General features: G+C 40.6%; 1 protein-coding gene across 2 annotated transcripts in view; it reads right to left on the bottom strand.

Annotated features, from left to right (window-relative positions):
* The window catches only part of LOC109036724 (protein Skeletor, isoforms B/C), a 155,483-nt gene that overhangs the window by 61,555 nt on the left and 76,343 nt on the right, over nucleotides 1-17,585 (bottom strand). For both annotated transcript variants that reach the window (XM_072303976.1, XM_019051084.2), the window contains exon 3: nucleotides 979-1,090. In XM_072303976.1, the coding sequence (XP_072160077.1) occupies nucleotides 979-1,090 (112 nt within the window). The remainder of the gene's footprint in view (nucleotides 1-978; nucleotides 1,091-17,585) is intronic.

The raw sequence follows: 17,585 nt of genomic DNA on the forward strand, positions 1-17,585 counted from the left end.
TTCCGAGATCGAATTAGCACAAACTGTTGGAGGCCAAAAAAGGCCTTAGGATATTAAATATATAGATATACGAAAATGTACCCGTGCAGTTTCTTTCCGACGTACTTCCTGATTTTTGCACGAGATTAGAAGCAGAATTGGTAAAATTTTCGGTCAGAAATGCCCAAAATTCTCCTTGTAAAAATACAATTTGCGAGAGGTACGTTAGCAAAATTGCTATGTAGTTCCCAAGTAGCATTGTCATCTACTTTCTAGGTGGCGCTCATCAAGGAAACGTCTACTTTATAGATAGAACAATTTTCTTGAAAGAAAATGGGTATAAAGTAGATCTAGAAACTAGACACAAGAAAATAGAAAGAAAATACATGTTTTCCTTGTATTTTCTTTAAAGAAAACGTTAACAAATTGGCTAAAAAATAATTCTACTTTTAATAAATTTTCTATCTTTTTTCCAAATGGGAAGTTGACAGAAAGTAGACCTATGAAATGGATCTATTTCCTTTGGTCAGACTTTTGACTCTCAATGTTTTTTCTCTCTATTTTCTGGATAACTCTCATTTTCTTTGTTTTTTCTAGAAATTTTCTTAATATTTTTTCTCTAGAAAAAATTCTATTTTGCTACTTGGGTCAGTTAATTTGGAGTTAATTTTACATTGAGTCAAATGGATCTCATTTAACGAAGAGGAACCAGCGCGATTACAGTGTTGTAGATATGTTGCTGCTTTATAATTATCTGAAACATCTCCTAGAATAGCAAAAAGTTTTTGCTTCCTATAATAAAAAATGTTAATTAAAAAGGATAATAATTGTGTGAATTTTAACACTGTACATATATTAAGTATTTTTAAAATTAAAGAAGAAGTTGCACGACTTTGAAAACATTGTAAACGCGCTGGTTCCTTTTTGCTGAATTCGATCCAAATGTGGGAAGTGAGCTGAATTTTCAGCACAATCTGGCAAGAATGAGAGAAAACTCACCGTGAATCTCCTACACCATACGGACAGCCACTTGATGTCTTTGACCCGCTTGCCGGCGGGTAGCTTCAGGACGATGTTAGCTTTGTTGTGGTATCGCAGCACGGGAGGGTCCCTGAAAAAACACCAGGAAAACACTCATTAGACCCTTTGAAAGGGATGCAGCATCGGGGACAAGAGAGCAGATTGTGCGAGCCGCAGCAAACAGCAAACAACTAGGTTCCATGCTCCGAAACTCTTACATTCGTGATTCATATTTGGATCCTAGTCATTTACCCTCAGAAGTATGTATTCGCAAGTCAAAATTTGCTCATAATTTAGTGACCAACACTGGAAAAAGAAAAATATCGCAGATTTTACTAAACTCGTACACAGTGAAACCAGCATGGTAATAAATACTGGACTGTATGGTAGTATTTACTATACTATGGTAAGTATCAACAGTATTCTGGTGAATACTACCATAATTCTGGTTATTTACAGTACATGGTATCACCGTGTAAAAAATCATCGCTCCTCGTGATTTTTGAGACACTTTAGCGCCAATCTCAGTGTGGCCAGCGCAATGCCCATGTTAGCGCCTACAAGACTGCGAGGATACTTCACGCATTGCGCGTATGGACCGTAGTGTACGCGTAATGCGTGAAGTATCCCTGCAGTCGGTTACACGCAATGCGTGAAGTATCCCGGTAGTCTTGTAGGCGCTACGCGTTTCGCGCTGGCCGCACTGTGTTTGACTGTAATATTCAAATTCGCCGAGTCAGCTTTCTCTACTCATGGTTTTGAAATGTTTTGCACTCTGTAGGGATTATTGCCATTTGCCATGGATTATTGCCATTTGCCATGGATTATTGCCATTTGCCATGGATTATTGCCATTCAATGAGTAACAACTCTTATTTTTGCTCTAGCAAAAGTTTGCAACAGGCCCATTCTCTGTGACAATTTCAAGGAACGATGTTGGTTCGGTTCTCTTTTAAAAAGTAAAATAAGGGTAGAGATTTTGAAACGCCACACAGACTAGCAAGTCAATCAGAGAAGTCGGACATGCAATTTTGATGTTTATATTGTCACATTTTCAATTTAAAGGGGTGCTCTTTGAAGAAAAGTTCACGAGGAAACCAATGGAACCACTCTAAATACCTTGAGGTTTTGTATAAACTGAGTTATAAGCTTTTAAAGTTTCCGAATTTTGTCCGACCTCTCCTATTGACTGGATCCCCCGTGCGCCGGAACCAAGATACGCATGTTTTCAGTTGCACCAATGATATTTAACAGAGACGATTTGAAAAGAACAGATGTCAGAATCAAAATAAAGCGGAAAATGAAAGAAGAACAATTCCGGAAGTCTTAAGGGTGTTAAAGCATCTCGGAAGTTGAGGGTTAAGGTGTCTCCCGCCCCCGCGAGAAATCGTTTCCTGTCGTCGTAAAAAATAATCTCCGCGGAGGACATCCGAATTGGGGGACAGAGCCGAGCAGTGTTGCCAAGAATTGGGAAATATCTGAATTTACCCAAAAATTGAGAGCCGAGACGCCAAGAGCTTTGGGAAGGTAAATGTTACAATGCTCCTGTTTGGGAGGTATTAAATAAGGTTCTTTGCTTACAGCAATCAGCAATATATGGCTGCAAAATAATATTTTTTGACTATTGAAATAGATTTTAATACTTCTGGCTTAAGTAAATGACAGCATATCGACGATGTAAGTTCGCAGCCACGTCAGTAGCGTGGCGTGAATTGCGATTTATAGATTGTTATGTCATTTAAACCTATGGGAAAGGATCGATAAACAAGGTGTTCGCAGCGAACACCTTAATAATCGATTCTTTACCATAGGTTTAAATGACATCACAATCGATACATCTCAATTCACGCCACGCCACTGTCACGTATCTCGGTTTGCGACGTCGCAGACTTCCTGTCATACTTAATTGTTTAAAAGGCAAATTTCTCAATCCCCTCAATTTTTCTCTTTTTTTGTTTTTCTTTTCGGCGGCAAAACCGCCGTGACTTTTCCTCCTAAAGCAAAGAAAATTCTGCGAAAACTTCAGGGGACGATGTCGTTTCGTTCTCTACTAGAATAAAAAAAAACACATTGGATCTAGAGTCCAGACTCTTGAAAACATTGACAAGAAAAAGGACTCTTGATTCAATCAGATTTAAGCTTGAATCAAAAGGAAATCCGCTCAAATTAAGAGGCTTGGTTCTTGATTAACGCTTAAATCTGATTGAATCAAGAGAATTTTTTCTTGTCGATGTTTTCAGGAGTCTGGACTCTAGATCCGATGTGTTTTTTTCGAGTGTCCTTTAACAAAATAAAATAATAGCGGAGATTTTCAAACACCGCAAAGGAGATACGTGGTTGCGGACCTACACCGTCAATATGTGCCATTACATAAGCCATGCAGATAGGAGCTTTTACAGATGAGTCAGAAATAGTAGCTTTTCATTGAAACATGTAGTTCCAAACTTGTAATCCGCACAAACGCTCTCTTGTAAAAAATTAAATTACCCAGCCAAATTTGGCAATAGCACTACCGCGCTAAGGAAGAACACCGTATGAACATTCGAGAGTTGCCAAATTTCCCTGGATAAAACATGTGTTTTTGACAACATTCATGCAATTTTTCCTTGAAATTTTCAGTTATTTTAGATTGAATTGCGCACAAAATTGACTGAAAATTTTGGAAAATAATATTCACAGTTTGCCCTGTAAATTCGTGTTTTATTTAAGGAAATTTGGCAACGCCTGAAGGTTCATACGGCGTTTTTCCTTACCACGGCAGAGCAGATATGGCTTAGCTCCTTTCTGCTGAACGGGGTCCAGGTTAGAGTCCCTTTACCTGAGAGTCAAGACAATGTGAATCCATTTCTGATTGGTTCCCGTATTTTTGGCCTTCACAGTGTCACAAACGGGAATAAAGATTACATTTTCACCGATTGCAAAGATTATAATCTGGAGTGGACCAAGGAGGTTTGGCAAGGAGCAAACGGAATAAGAGAAGGAACGGAGAAAGGAATTTGAGAATGGGCCGATCAAAGAATAGGAAAAACGTTCAATTTCTGTAATCTTTATTCCCGTTTGTGACTCCATGAGGGGGTGTTGTCTTGACTCTCAGTATAAAGGGACTCAAGTCCAGGTCTCCTTCCCGTGAACGATCACGATTTTTCAGGGAGATTTGTCAACGCTGGCGTTGAGGTGGAGGCGTTTTGATGGAGTGATCATGGGCTCTAACGAGACGAATTCGCCGAATGAATTGGAGGGAGGCTGAAGGACTCCCCAGGGACACGGGAGGGCGGCGGTATACAGTGCAGCGCTCGAGTTTTCACCCCCTGTCCCCCTCCCTTAGTATTGGTTTCAATCATCGTCCAACATTACCTTATTAATTTTCCTCCTCCCTCCTCAAACCCCCCTCCCCCTCCTCGAACCCTCCTCCCCCTCCCCCGGCCAAAACTTGATAATGCGGTCATCTTAATTTGCAGAGGCTGCCGTGAGGACTACCTCAAGTTGAGATGTTCACCTTCTCAGCGCTAGGGTTGTTACCCCAGTCCATTGGCGGATCAGGCAAATTGGCAGCATTGTTTTTCTCCATTTGAACTTATGGAAATATATCGATTCTTGGAAGGGCCAGATGCTACGACAAGAATCGATCGTTGAACATAGCTTTATTTGGGGAAAATCCGGTGTTGCCAAATCGCTGGAACCTTAAAGAGCTCCTTGAGTTAGGAAACCTCATTTTTGATTCTGGGAGGTTTTCCTTCAAAATGGCACTATAAAAATAACAATTTTTGTCCAACTAGAGCTCTCAGTATCACGAGTTTTAGATACACTGAAAAAAAAAAAATCTCGGTGTATTTACTAAGAAAAGGGTAAAATTACCAAGAATTCAGGGTTCTATTTGATCCCAGTTTTTCCTTGGTAAAATTACCATAAATTATGGAATTATGAAATCATTTATGGAATTGGTAATTTTACCGAGAAATCTCGGTAAAATTATTGAACTTTCTCGGTAATTTTACTGAACCTTGGTAAAAACGCCGATATTTTTTATCGACTATGGTATAATTACCGAGATAAAATGGCAAAGTTACCGAGAATTGATTACCAATAAGGTGGTATTCTTACCTGAAAAAACCAGTAAAAATACCTGTTTTCATAGGGAAGCTTACCAGTCTGTCTTGGTAAAATTACCAATAATTGGTAAAAAAAAAATGAGACGGTTAAGGTACCAACGGACCTTGGTACAAACGCCGAGAATTTTTTTTCAGTGTGTTTTTCTCCATTTAAACTTATGGAAATATATCGATTCTTAAAAGCGCGAGATGCTCCGACAAGAATCGATCATTCAACATAGGTTTAAATGGAGAGAATCCGGTGTTGCCAAATTGCTGGAACCTTAAACAGCTCCCAGAGTTAGGAAACCTCATTTTCGATTCTGGGAGTTTAAGGAATCCTTCAAAATGGCATTATGAAAAAAACAATTTTTGTCCAACTAAAGTTCTTAGTATCACGAGCTTTATATATAAGTCTGCAAATACACCCTTAAAACGTAATTAGACATCTTATAAACTGAAAAAAAGAAAGAAAAATCGGAAGTGAACAGAAAAAGGTAGGATGGACTTATCCTTATTTTGTAATGTTTCTCAGGAATTTTAGCGGCTTTTCAATAGCAGCACAGAGCGAAGTATTGCGAGTTCATGTCTAATGCCATCGCACCTTAAATTTTGCAGTTGCAGCGGCTAGCTGTCATCGATGCGCGATGAGGTGTTCCTTACGTTTTGAAATTTGAGGAAAGTCAGGGTTAATTTTGCTGAAATTTTGCTATGATGTGTTCCATTGAATAATCATTTTGGAAAATAAGAAACAAAATCGCTCCTTCAACAAATTCCGCTCCTTGATGGGCAGGCCCTTTATACTCTATGCTTTGCCGATGACCAGATCGTTGTAGCTCAAGATGAAGAAGATGCAGATTACATGACACGGAAGTTGGTCGAAGAATATCGGAAATGGGGCATGGATGTTAGTGTGTCCAAGACAGAGAAGCTGGTCGTGGGAGCAGCGCATCAACGGCAAAGCATAGAGCTTGAGGATGGACGGCGCATCGAAGAGTGTGACGAGTATAAGTATCTCGGTGTCTGGCTAGATCAGGATGGAAGGATGGATAGAGCAATTAAGGACAGGATCATCCAGGGCAGGAGAGCCATCGCGATGCTGAACGGGGTGCTCTGGGATCAGAGCATCTCAAAGGCAAACAAACACCGGATATATGACGCCATCGTTAAAAGTATCGTGCTCTATGGTAGTGAAGTGTGGCCTTTGACGAAAAGAATGCAAGAAATGTTGAGGGCAACTGAAATGGATTTTTGGCGGCGATCTGCCGGCATTTCGAGACGGGACCGTGTCCGTAATGAGAGAATTCGCCAGGTGATGAAGGTTGAGAAAGATATCGTGCACGACGTCATGTCCAGGCAGTTATGCTGGTATGGACATGTGCAAAGAATGTCGGAGGAGAGGTTGCCCAAACAAGTTTTGGATTGGGTACCACCTGGGAAGAGGCGACGGGGACGTCCCGTAAAGGGTTGGCGGCAGGGCGTTGACGAAGAGATGTTGCGGTGTCAGTTGCCCGATAACCTCTGGGAAGATAGGCATATGTGGCGTTTGGGTGTCGTAGAACGCCAGAGTGCGTTATAAAGCGACTTTATATATATATAGAAACAAAATAAATGAAGACCTCTCCTTGGCCACCCATTGAAATCCAATTCATCGTTTCCCTCACCAAAGAGCGTAACTTTATTGCAATGTTGCCAAATCTCTCTTGCAAATTGCAATCTCACCAGAAGAACCTTGGTCAGTTATGACTGAAAATTTCACTGAATGGAGATGTTGCATGTGTGAGGAATTTGCGATTTGACTACTGTTTTCTATGTAAAAGTTCGCGAGAAACACGATGGTGCCACTGGTTTTCTCTGAAATTAACTCTCAAGCTCAAATAAAGCTCTCAAGTTGAGGCCAAAATGGAGAGGACATCCCACGCTATCCTGAGAGTCCACATCTACATCAAGACAAACTCATCATACATTTTTGTAAAAAATTGAATCTTTTGAGTCCATTTTGCAACCTTGGAATGAAGTTACGTTCCTCCGTCCGGAAAACGTCGAATTATCGGAAAGAAAGGCAACGGGCGGAGGCTGATCCGATAATGGCCAGATTTGACTCATCTCGAGAGGTGATGCTGCAGATAAGAAGCATCCCCCCACCCACTCAACCACCACCCCCTTCCCCCCGAAATTCGACGGCGGATTGGAATAGGGGGCAGGGGGTGGGGGCTGGATGGAAGATGGATCGTTCTCCTGATCGGCTATGAGAGCGTTCGAAAGCTCAGTTGCCCCGTTTGGCGTCTAAAAGCTCCCACGTTCCAGAGAAGACCGGCCGGTAGAAAACAAAACTTTAGAGACTCATTCAAGCTATCTTTTCATTTCGAGCCGAGATCGAAATCGCTAAGATTTAAGGGAGGACGAAAATTAGAGGGATAATGGTCGTGGCTTCTTCATGCCTCTGACCTCGTATCGTAAGTTTCCCTCACGAAAGAACGGAACTATATCGTCACTCCACGCAACTCCAGTCCAAATTTGCAAAATTGACTCAAACAATCCATTCGGTTTTTCAAGAATGTAAATTTGCAATTTTTATCTGTTTTATTTCTTCAAATGTAAATTCAGCATTTGAAACTTGTTGGACATGTTTCTAACAATAAAAATGCTAAATCAGCATTTAATTGTTTTCCGTGTACATGACATTATTCTATGCTGTTTTAATTTTCGACCAAAGTTAGGGCCAAAATACCCTCCTTAATGGGACACATCCTTTACACAATTATTTTTCTTTAAAATTAACAACTTTTTGGTGGAAAGAAAAAACTATGAATATTATGAAGAATCAACATTTTTACAACACTGTAATCAAGCTGGTTCCTTTTTACTAAACGCAATCCAAACATAACCTCAGAATTATCCGCCCCCTTTTCGTCAAATCAAAACTCATCCTTGCAACCTGGCAACAATGCGAGGCCTCTCACCTATACTTCAGCGCCCCCTCTCTCCCCGCCACCGTCTAGATATCGGTGGCTCAGGAGCACTCGTTTTTCAAAATATTGAATTTCATAAACGCATTTAAAGGCCCTCGAGGTGCCTCGATCGCAGTTCGATGTATCGCGTCCCGCTCGATTCGATTGTTAACACAGCGTCTCGCGCGATGTCGAGAATGCGATAGATCGCCGATCGTTCGGGGACTCGGAACTTTCCAACTTCAAATCGGGGCCATTATCGTCTCAAGTATCCTTTTCCTTTATTCAGACCTCCCACCCCCCTCCCTCGCTGCATCGACTCCGTACGTCTTCGTTTGTGCTCGGCAACGTTGTCAAACGTCTCCAGAATCGTTATTTTTCTGCCGTGTTGAGGAAGAACGCCGTATGAACATCCGAGAGTTGCCAAATTTCCTCGAGTAAAACATGTGTTTTTGTGGAAAGTCATTCATATTTTCCTTCGAAATTTACGGATGTTTGAGATGGACTTGCGAACAAAATCGTTGAACAAGTTTAGAGAAAATTGTTCAAAATTTTCCTAGTAAAGTCGGTTTTTAGTGGAAGAGATCTGGCAACGTCTAAAGGCTCTAACGGCGTTTTTCCTCAGCACGGCAGTTTGGTCCGATGTAAGATTGTGTACATTTTTTCCTCCTTAAGTTTGGCGGATGAGGACAACTTAGGGAGTGGGATAAAAATCCGACCTGGTTTATTTGATTGGCGAGATGGCGTAAAGCTGATTTGAGGAGGTTGAGAAAGTGCTTGAGCTGTGGAAAAAATCTTATTAAGTTAAGAATAATACCAACGAGTCTGTTGACAACAGAGGACTACGTTTAAGAATAAGGAGCCACGATTTCTGCAATGGCAGAAACAATGTGCGTTTCATTAGTTTCCCCATGCAGATAGGTGCTTTTATACATGAGCCAGAAGCAGTGGTTCCATTTTGCAAAATGAAGTCTAACTAGGGTATAGTATGATTTCATAATCCGAGTATCGATGCGCAATATTCTCCCATGCCGAGGAATAACGCAGTATGTGCCTTCAGGCGTTACCAAATGTCTCTTGATAAAACACGAATTTAATGTTAAAATTCTTAATATATTTCTTAAAATTTTTCAGACCATCGTTTGCAATTCCTTCCAAAATATCTGAAAAATTCAGGAGAATATATGCATAGCTTTCCTCAAAATTAAAAAAATTTTCGGACGAAATTTGGAACATATGAATGCTCATACTGCGTTCTCTCTTACCACGGCATTATTCAACGGCATGCCGTACTTCGATATGTATCGATATTTCCCCATTTGAAGCTATGGTAAAGAATCGATTATTAAGGTGTTCGTTGCGAACATCCTGATTTTTGTGTGTTGTATTTTCATCTTTTGTTTGTTATGTTAGCATCATGTAGTTGAAGACACTTAAATATTTGGCTTTTAGCTCGACTTTTATCATTCACTAAGTTTTTGATAGCTTAGCCAGTCAAATTTGGCTTTAACATGTATTTTCCAGAAAATTACTGTTTTATGAGAAGAAATTTGGCAACGCCCGATTGTCCATGCGGCGTTCTTCCTCAGCACAGCAGTAAGCTTACTTCGTCGACGCAGTGCGAGCAAGTAGAAATACATAGTCTGGCTGGTGGTTTTCGGGGCGAGGGGAGGGAGGGGTGTACATGCAGGAAAGCTCAGACATGCTAATTCTCGTCTGGCTCTGAAATAAGTCCAACCGCTCCGCAATTCAAAAGCCTCTTTGTTCCTGTTTTGCGGCGAAATCACAGCGCGGCTCGTATTAGCTTACTTGCCGACATGCGGAGCTTGCGAGGGATTCCTGGAGTCGTCGTTTTGCGCGCGGACCGATTCTTGAAAAACTTCCGCGCTCGCGGAGAAAACTTCCGAGAGAAGTTCGGTCCCGAGAATTCCTCTCAGAGACTATTATATAGCGGGTTTTTGCAGCAGCTTTTTTTTTTTGAAAAGTTTTGATACGGGTAAGGAGAATAGAAATAAACGTACACTAAGCGGATGCTGCTTTCGTAAGATTCTACCCGAAGAGACGAAATAGGAATGTGAGGGTGGTAGAGCGGAAACAACCATATGTTGCAGACTTAAAGTGTTGATTTCCCTCACTGGAAAAAAAACACATTGAATCTAGAGTCCAGACTCTTAAAAACATTGACAAGAAAAAATACCCTTGATTCAATCGGATGTTTGTTTAGATCAAGAACCAAGCCTCTTAATTTGAGCGGATTTCCTTTTGATTTAAGCTAAAATCTGATTGAATCAAGAGTATTTTTTCTTGTCAATGTTTTCAAGAGTCTGGACTCTAGATCCAATGTGTTTTTTTCCAGTGCTTCATTTTAATGGGGTGGGCGAAAATGTACCGAAAAAAAAAAAGTTCAGTCGTATGTACCAAAGTTCGATATTCCACATCATCTCAACCAATTGTTTGACGAATCAACAATTTTCGGTTTGTCAAACTGAATTTTCGGTTTTTCAAAGCAAACTTTCGGTTCGCGTAACCGAACTTGTGCGGTAGAGTAAACTGACGAACTAAGTTTGTTCATATATGCCGAACGGTCGGTTACACGAGCCAAAAGTTCACATTGGCAAACCGAATATTTGGGCGGGATGATATGGAACACGAAACATTCGGTTCACATGACCAATTTTTTTTTTTCAGTATGGATACTGAGTGACCACTTTTAGCCTTCAATTTAAGGTGGCCCTCGACTTCTAGTTTTAAACCAAGATGAACAAACAAAATGACGACGACATTCTAGACATGATACATTTTTACCATCCAACTTCCGCCATAAGTTCTGATCAAACTTCCAAAATATTTTTCCTAAAGTAACACTTTTCTTTTGAGTATACCTTTTACTTCACCCTCTATAATATAAAGGCCTGTTGGTCGGGTTCGTTTCACATGCAAGTTCTCAAGAGCCCTATGAAAAACCTAGAGCTGGTGGACCAATCAGAACGCCGCACAGACCTGGCAATACTCTCCCTATTTGTATACTCCCGGAAAATCCGCGTAAACGCTAACAATGCCACAGCGTCCTCTTGTTCTTCGTTCCACGAGCATGATTTTCAAAAACCTTGATCAATTATGATAAGTGAACGAAAGGGGGCCCATCTGACAGCCTGTCTTTTCTTTTTTTAAAGTGGAGATGACACTCCCCGGAGTCGCGTTTTCTTCCCTTTCTCATCATCCCTCCTCTTTGTAACGCCGCACAATGGATCGAGTCAATTATAGAGGTCGAACATGAAATTTTTTACCAAAAATAATTATTTCGGTGTATATTTCGTCACAATTTCAATTTCAAGGGATACTTCTGAAAGGAAATTTCACGAGGAAACCATTGGAATCACTTTAAGAACATCAAAGTTTTGTCTAAACGGAGTTATAAGCTTTTAAAGTTTCCAAATGTTGTCCAACGTCTCCCATCGACTCGATCCACTGTGCGCCGTAAGACGGAGGCTCGTCCTGAACAGTCCGAAAAGGATTTTAAAAGTCAGGATGCGTCTTGATAGTGAAACGTCATACTACCAAGATCTTCCGTTTTTCGTCAAAAAGCTGCGTTGCTTTTTCCCTTCGATAAAACGTTTATTTTTTTAGGAAAGCTATGGATATTTTTCCTTGAAATTTTCAGGATCTTTAGGTGAAATTGCGAACAAAATGATCTGGAAAATTGAAAGAAAAATATTCACAAATTTTCCAGAAAATTCGTGATTTACCAGAGGAAATTTGGCAACGCCTGAAGGTTCATACGGCGTTCTTCCTTAGCACGGCAGAATAGTGAGAAACCCGGTGCGGGAGACAGCGGAAGCGCATGGAATCACCGCGCGCGATTTCCTTTGGAAATAAGAGGTCGGAGGTTGAAAAGGGACTTATCAAATTACGTCGAATTTTCCGGGAGTCAAAGGCGCACAGCACACGGTAACGGGGAGCCAAGGGGGAGGGGGGTCGTAAAAATTGATGGTTTAACGTCGGTCAAAGCCTCGACGGAGGAGGACCGCAACTGCAGGAACCGCGGGTCGTATAAATCAATCCCGTAATAATTTTCTTGTCAAATCTACCAGCGTCGCTCCGGTTCCAGGGATGCGTTGCTGCCGGGTCTGTTGTGTCGCTCCTGTGACGCAAAGGCGTACCTCTATTAGAACTATTTTAAGCAGGAAGGAACCAAGGCCTTGTCTCTACGGGACATTTTCATGGGATTTATCCCAAGTTCGAATCGCAGGAATGAAACTTCTTGGATTTTTCCCAGTTACCGTCTCCACGGGACGGGGCTCATACAGTCCTGCGACTAGTTTGCGCGGGAAGATAAATTACTTAAAGTCGAGTATTTAACCGGGATTAAAATACGAATTGCACTCAATTGAAAATCAGACACGTTATTTTAACTAAACTAACATTAACAATGGAGTAATGAATAAAATATCGCACAATTCGTTTTCCCGTCTTCTTCCTCTCTCAGTGGGTCCTAGGGATAAAACTTACAAGGACCATACTTGGTACTGGGAAAAATATTGATTAACTCAATATTTTTCCTAACTTCGTAAGTGAGATTTTTCCCAGGGACAAATCCCGTGAAACATCCCGTGGAGACAAGGCCCAAGCCACATCAGATATTGCCTAATTAAACTGGGCAATTTAATTTGTTACATGAAAACGGTTTTGCGGATTTGTGCGCAAATTTCAGTGGATTTACTGCATAGTACGAAGCAAATACCTTAACATTTTCACACGAAAAATCCGCACAAACGTTCTCTGGTGAAAAATTAAATTACTGGGTTTTTGGCAATGGCTGTTGTGGCTTGGTTCCTTTCTACCAAACGCAGTCCAACTGATGACCAAATATTTGAGCAACTCGTTCGGGTAACCTAGCCAAATTTGCATAAACTCCAAGATCAAAGTGCCACAGAGACATTCATCGCCCATTTTCAGGAAAATTGTATCTTTTGATATCATGCACAACAAACTTAGACTGACAATGCGGGATCTTCTCCTGAGTTTGTGAAATTTTGCAAAATGTGCATTTTTATTTTATTTCCCGGAAAGTTCCCGTCTGCAGACGATTATCAAGAAATCATGCCTCCGTGCATTAATGGGACGAAATTCTGCAACAAGGGACCATCATTTCAGCAGATGCTCCATTGGTAAATACGTGCGACAGCATTGTGCAGTTGCTGAGAATGAGGCAAGCCGGCGCGCCTTCAATTTTTTGAGCGCAACACGGACATCCATCGAGCACGAAGAGTCGCATCCTTGCGCCGTGATGGAAGATAGGAGAGCGCACTGCATTTACGTAGAAATCAATCGTTCTAAAACAAGTTGCCTTATTTGAGCTCCATGTGAAACTCGTTGAAGACGTAGACAATGTCGAAATTATGAGTTAAATGAGGTATTAATGTTGAATTTGTACCTTAAAATCAGCGAATTTGAACGCTAAGTTCGCGAAAATAATACGAAAGTTAATGAGAGTCAATTCAAAAATAAACTTATCATTCGGCAAATAGTTATACGAAAATGCCTTCCTTTCTCTGATACGGTTTTTTAAAACATATTTTCATTAATCTCCTTGTTCAGGATTTATAATATTCACAATTATGATACAATTTTAGACTTAAGCCTAAAACTTAAGGCTTAAAGGTTATTAGAATATATCCACTAATTTAAACGTTTAAAGAAGATACAGTATACATTGAAATTATGACCGTACCGTAAATCTCACTGAGCTTAATTTAGTACCCACTTCAATTTGCGCTCTCTTTAATTTTTTGGTGAGTGAGGTGTTTGATCTTAAGAGCAAGAGAAGTGTCAATTTCTCACTTGCGAGTTAGACTTTTCATCAGAATACAATACAGTGTATTTCATTACAATGTATTTATTATGTAAGGGTTTAAAATGACATTGTTGACATTGATTGGCAAAGCGATGAAAAAGTAGAAAAAAGGAAATTAGTGATTCCATATTGGTTGATGAGGGTGGCTATTATAGAGCTGCCAAACTTCATATCCGTACATTAATGTACTTTTAACCACAACATTTTAAATACTCCTCTTAATCTCTATGGAAATCCGCGGAAATCTGCGCATATTCGTCTTCCAATTTTTCAGAGAATTTCACTCGCAATTGGATCTAAATTATCTGAAAATTTCTAGAGAAAGTACTCATAACTCTCCGTTAAAATGGAAGTAATTCTGCCGAACGAAACTATGCGCATTATGACGTGAGCCCTGGTATGCATGTATTCTTATGGGTCTCAGAAATCATGACTTAATCTGCCGTGCTAAGGAAGAACGCCGTATGAACATTCGAGGGTTGCCAAATTCCCTTCGATAAAATGTTTATTTTTGCGGAGGGTTATGAATATTTTTCCTTGATATTTTCAGGAACTTCGGGTGAAATTGAGAACAAAATCATCTGAAAAATTGGAAGGAAAATATTCATAAGTTTACCAGGAAATTCAAGTTTCATCAAAGGAAATTTGGAAACGCCTGAAGGTTCATACGGCGTTCTTCCTTAGCACGGCAGTAATGTACGTAGTTTCGTTTGGCAGGAATATACGTCCAATCAAACAAACATTTCATCAGAGGAATGGAGATGTTGCATGTGTGAGGAATTTGCGATTTGACTGTTGATTCTTACGTAAAAGTTCGTGAGAAATACGATGGTGCCACTGGTTTTTTTCTGTAATCAACTCCCAAGCTCAAAAAAAGCTCTCAAGTTGAGGCCAAAATGGAGGGGATATCCCACGCTACCCTGAGAGTCCACCTCTACATCAAAACAAACTCTCCATACAAAGATAGGGAGCAAATACATTGGCAGGGCTCCCACTTTATTTGGGGACTCCAAAACTGAAAAAACGGCATATGCTAATGTGTTTGCTCGCTATCGTCGCATGGAGAGTGTGTCTTGATGTAGAGGTGGACTCTCAGGGTAGGGTGGGATATCCCCTACATTTTGGCCTCAACTTGAAAGCCTTTTTTAAGCTTGGGAGATGATTCCAGAGAAAAGCAGTGGCACCATCGTGTTCCTCACGAACTTTTACATAATAATCAACAGTCAAATCGCAAATTCCTCACACATGCAACATCTCAATTTCAGTACCTCTCGAATGTTAATAAGTCTTTTTACATTAGCACGGGAGAAACAGCCTTAAAGAAAAGGCGACGGGTCGAAAACCATCCGGCAAAAGCGTGCGACGGAGAGGAGCATCTTAAAAATCCGAAGCGGGAGGAGCGAAGGGAGCCGTAGAAAAGTGGAGACGAGGAATAACACGCAAAGGGACGGATTGTAGCCAGAGCCCTGGACCCGGGGGAGGAAGGAGGGCACCTTATCGGGTCTTTTCCAAGCAGTGGTTTTAAACGCCCCTAAAGCTCCTCCGCTTCCTCCGGCGCACTCACACTCTCGCAATCCCACGCACCACCACCGCGACGGGGGCATTGAATTATTTTACTACTCAGTCGTCACCCGTGCAATCGCAATCGGTGATCTTTGGCTTTATTTTTCTCGCGTTCACCCCGCGCTGCCACGTTGCCCGCTGATGCCGCCCCGGGAAAAATTACAATTTTCTATGCTGCCGTGCTGAGGAAGAATGCTGTATGAGCCTTCAGGCGTTGCCAAATTTCCTTCGGTAAATCACCAACTTTCGGGAAAAGGATGTGTCCCATTAAAGAGGGTATTTTGACCCTAACTTTGGTCGAGAATTGATTCAGCTTACAATAATGTCATATATAGACGGTGAAAGTCGGCAATCACATAACTCGTTTGCGGTGTCTGAAAATCTCCGCCTCTACGTCATTTTTTTAAAGGAGAACAAATTGATATTATTTCTTGAAGTTTTTGCAGAATTTTCTTCGCATTGAGAAGAAAAATCATGACAGTTTTAAAGAATTGCCGTTAAGTGGTTTTCCATTTAAAAAATAAAGTATGACAGGAAGTCTGCGACGTCGCAAACCGAATTATGTGATTGCCGACTTTCACCGTCGATATAGACAAATCGACTCTTAATCATCCACCTTGAGAGAAATTGTCTTTATTTGAGGTGTTTTTCAAAGGTTTTTGCCTGATTTACCAGCGCAAAGTAGTCAAGTTTTGGAGTTTTCTGGAATAATTCTTCATTTTCGGTCCTACGAGGTCTGTTAGATTAGAAACCGGATTTTGGTCATAACTAGCCCACAATGCGTCTGAATTAAGTTTTCTTGAGCTTTCCTGATAGCTGGAAATATACTTAAGAACGCTACGTTCACAGATTTTGTTTATCTTGATCAGTGTTTATTCTGTGTCATCTTGAATACGAGTAAGTCAGGTGCGTTTTGCGATTTTCATCATGCGATCACTGATAGAGCAAAGATTCAACATTAAATTTTGTTTTAAACTCGGTATACCTTGTACCGAAACTTTTGGTATATGCTAAGTAAAATTTACCATGATCATTGTATGAGATGTTCCCACTGTTTTGAATGGGTTAAACGATTCAAAACTGGTCAGGAATTCGTCAAAGATGAGGAGCATGCAAATCGACCCTCAACGGCAACTGACATTTGTCACGTGGAAGAAGTACGGGCAAAAGTGCTCGAAAATGGTCGTTTCGAGCTTGTTGAACAAAGTAATATTTCTGAAGGTTCTGTACATACAATTTTGATAGAATATGTAGACACGCATCGAGTTTCAGGTACACTTGCCCCTTGATTGTTGTCCGTTGAACGAAAATGCAACCAAATGTCAATTTCCCTTTAGCTGCTTGAACGTTCTAACAATGATCCTACATTTTTGGATCAGATAATTTTCGTTGACAATACTTTAGTGTACGGCTACAATATGGAGACAAAACTCCAATCGTCCTTGTGGGTTGGAAAATGTAGTACAATACCGAAAAAAGAGAGACAAGTTCGGTGAAACATAAAAATCGCAAAACACCCTTGAGGTTGCCTTATTTCAAGCCACATACCAACGAAGCTAATTAGGATTTTTCAAATTTGTGAACGTAGCGTTCTTAAGTATATTTCCAGCTATCAGGAAAGCTCAAGAAAACTTAATTCAGACGCATTGTGAGCTAGTTATGACCAAAATCCGGTTTCTAATCTAACAGACCTCGTAAATTAGATTGTTTAGGTATAAGCACAAGCAACTACCACTTACACATTCGAATATGTTAATCTTTAGTACATCCATTACAACGTATTTATCAAAAAGTGCAACTTTTCCGAAAAAACGCCACGGTTTCGTGCTGAACCGAATCATGTCATCCGATACCAATCAGAAAAGAGCACGGGTTTCCACGACTTTCGTCAAAATTCGTCACCTTCCGGCCAAAGTATCACGAGTGCCATGCGACGTTTCAAAATTTCCGCTGCCATATAATTCTTTTACAGAGAAATTGTTGGTTGAATCTGTTTGAAAAGTTCTCTGAATTTTATCAGCAGCACCGATTAAACTCGGTGAAATTTTCTCACAGTTTCGTTGAACAAATTCTCTGTAAGGAAATTACATGTCGGTGGAAATTTTGAAACGTCACATGGCGCTTGTGATAC

The sequence above is a fragment of the Bemisia tabaci genome, chromosome 9 (assembly GCF_918797505.1).
Source record: "Bemisia tabaci chromosome 9, PGI_BMITA_v3".
NCBI lineage: Eukaryota > Metazoa > Arthropoda > Insecta > Hemiptera > Aleyrodidae > Bemisia > Bemisia tabaci.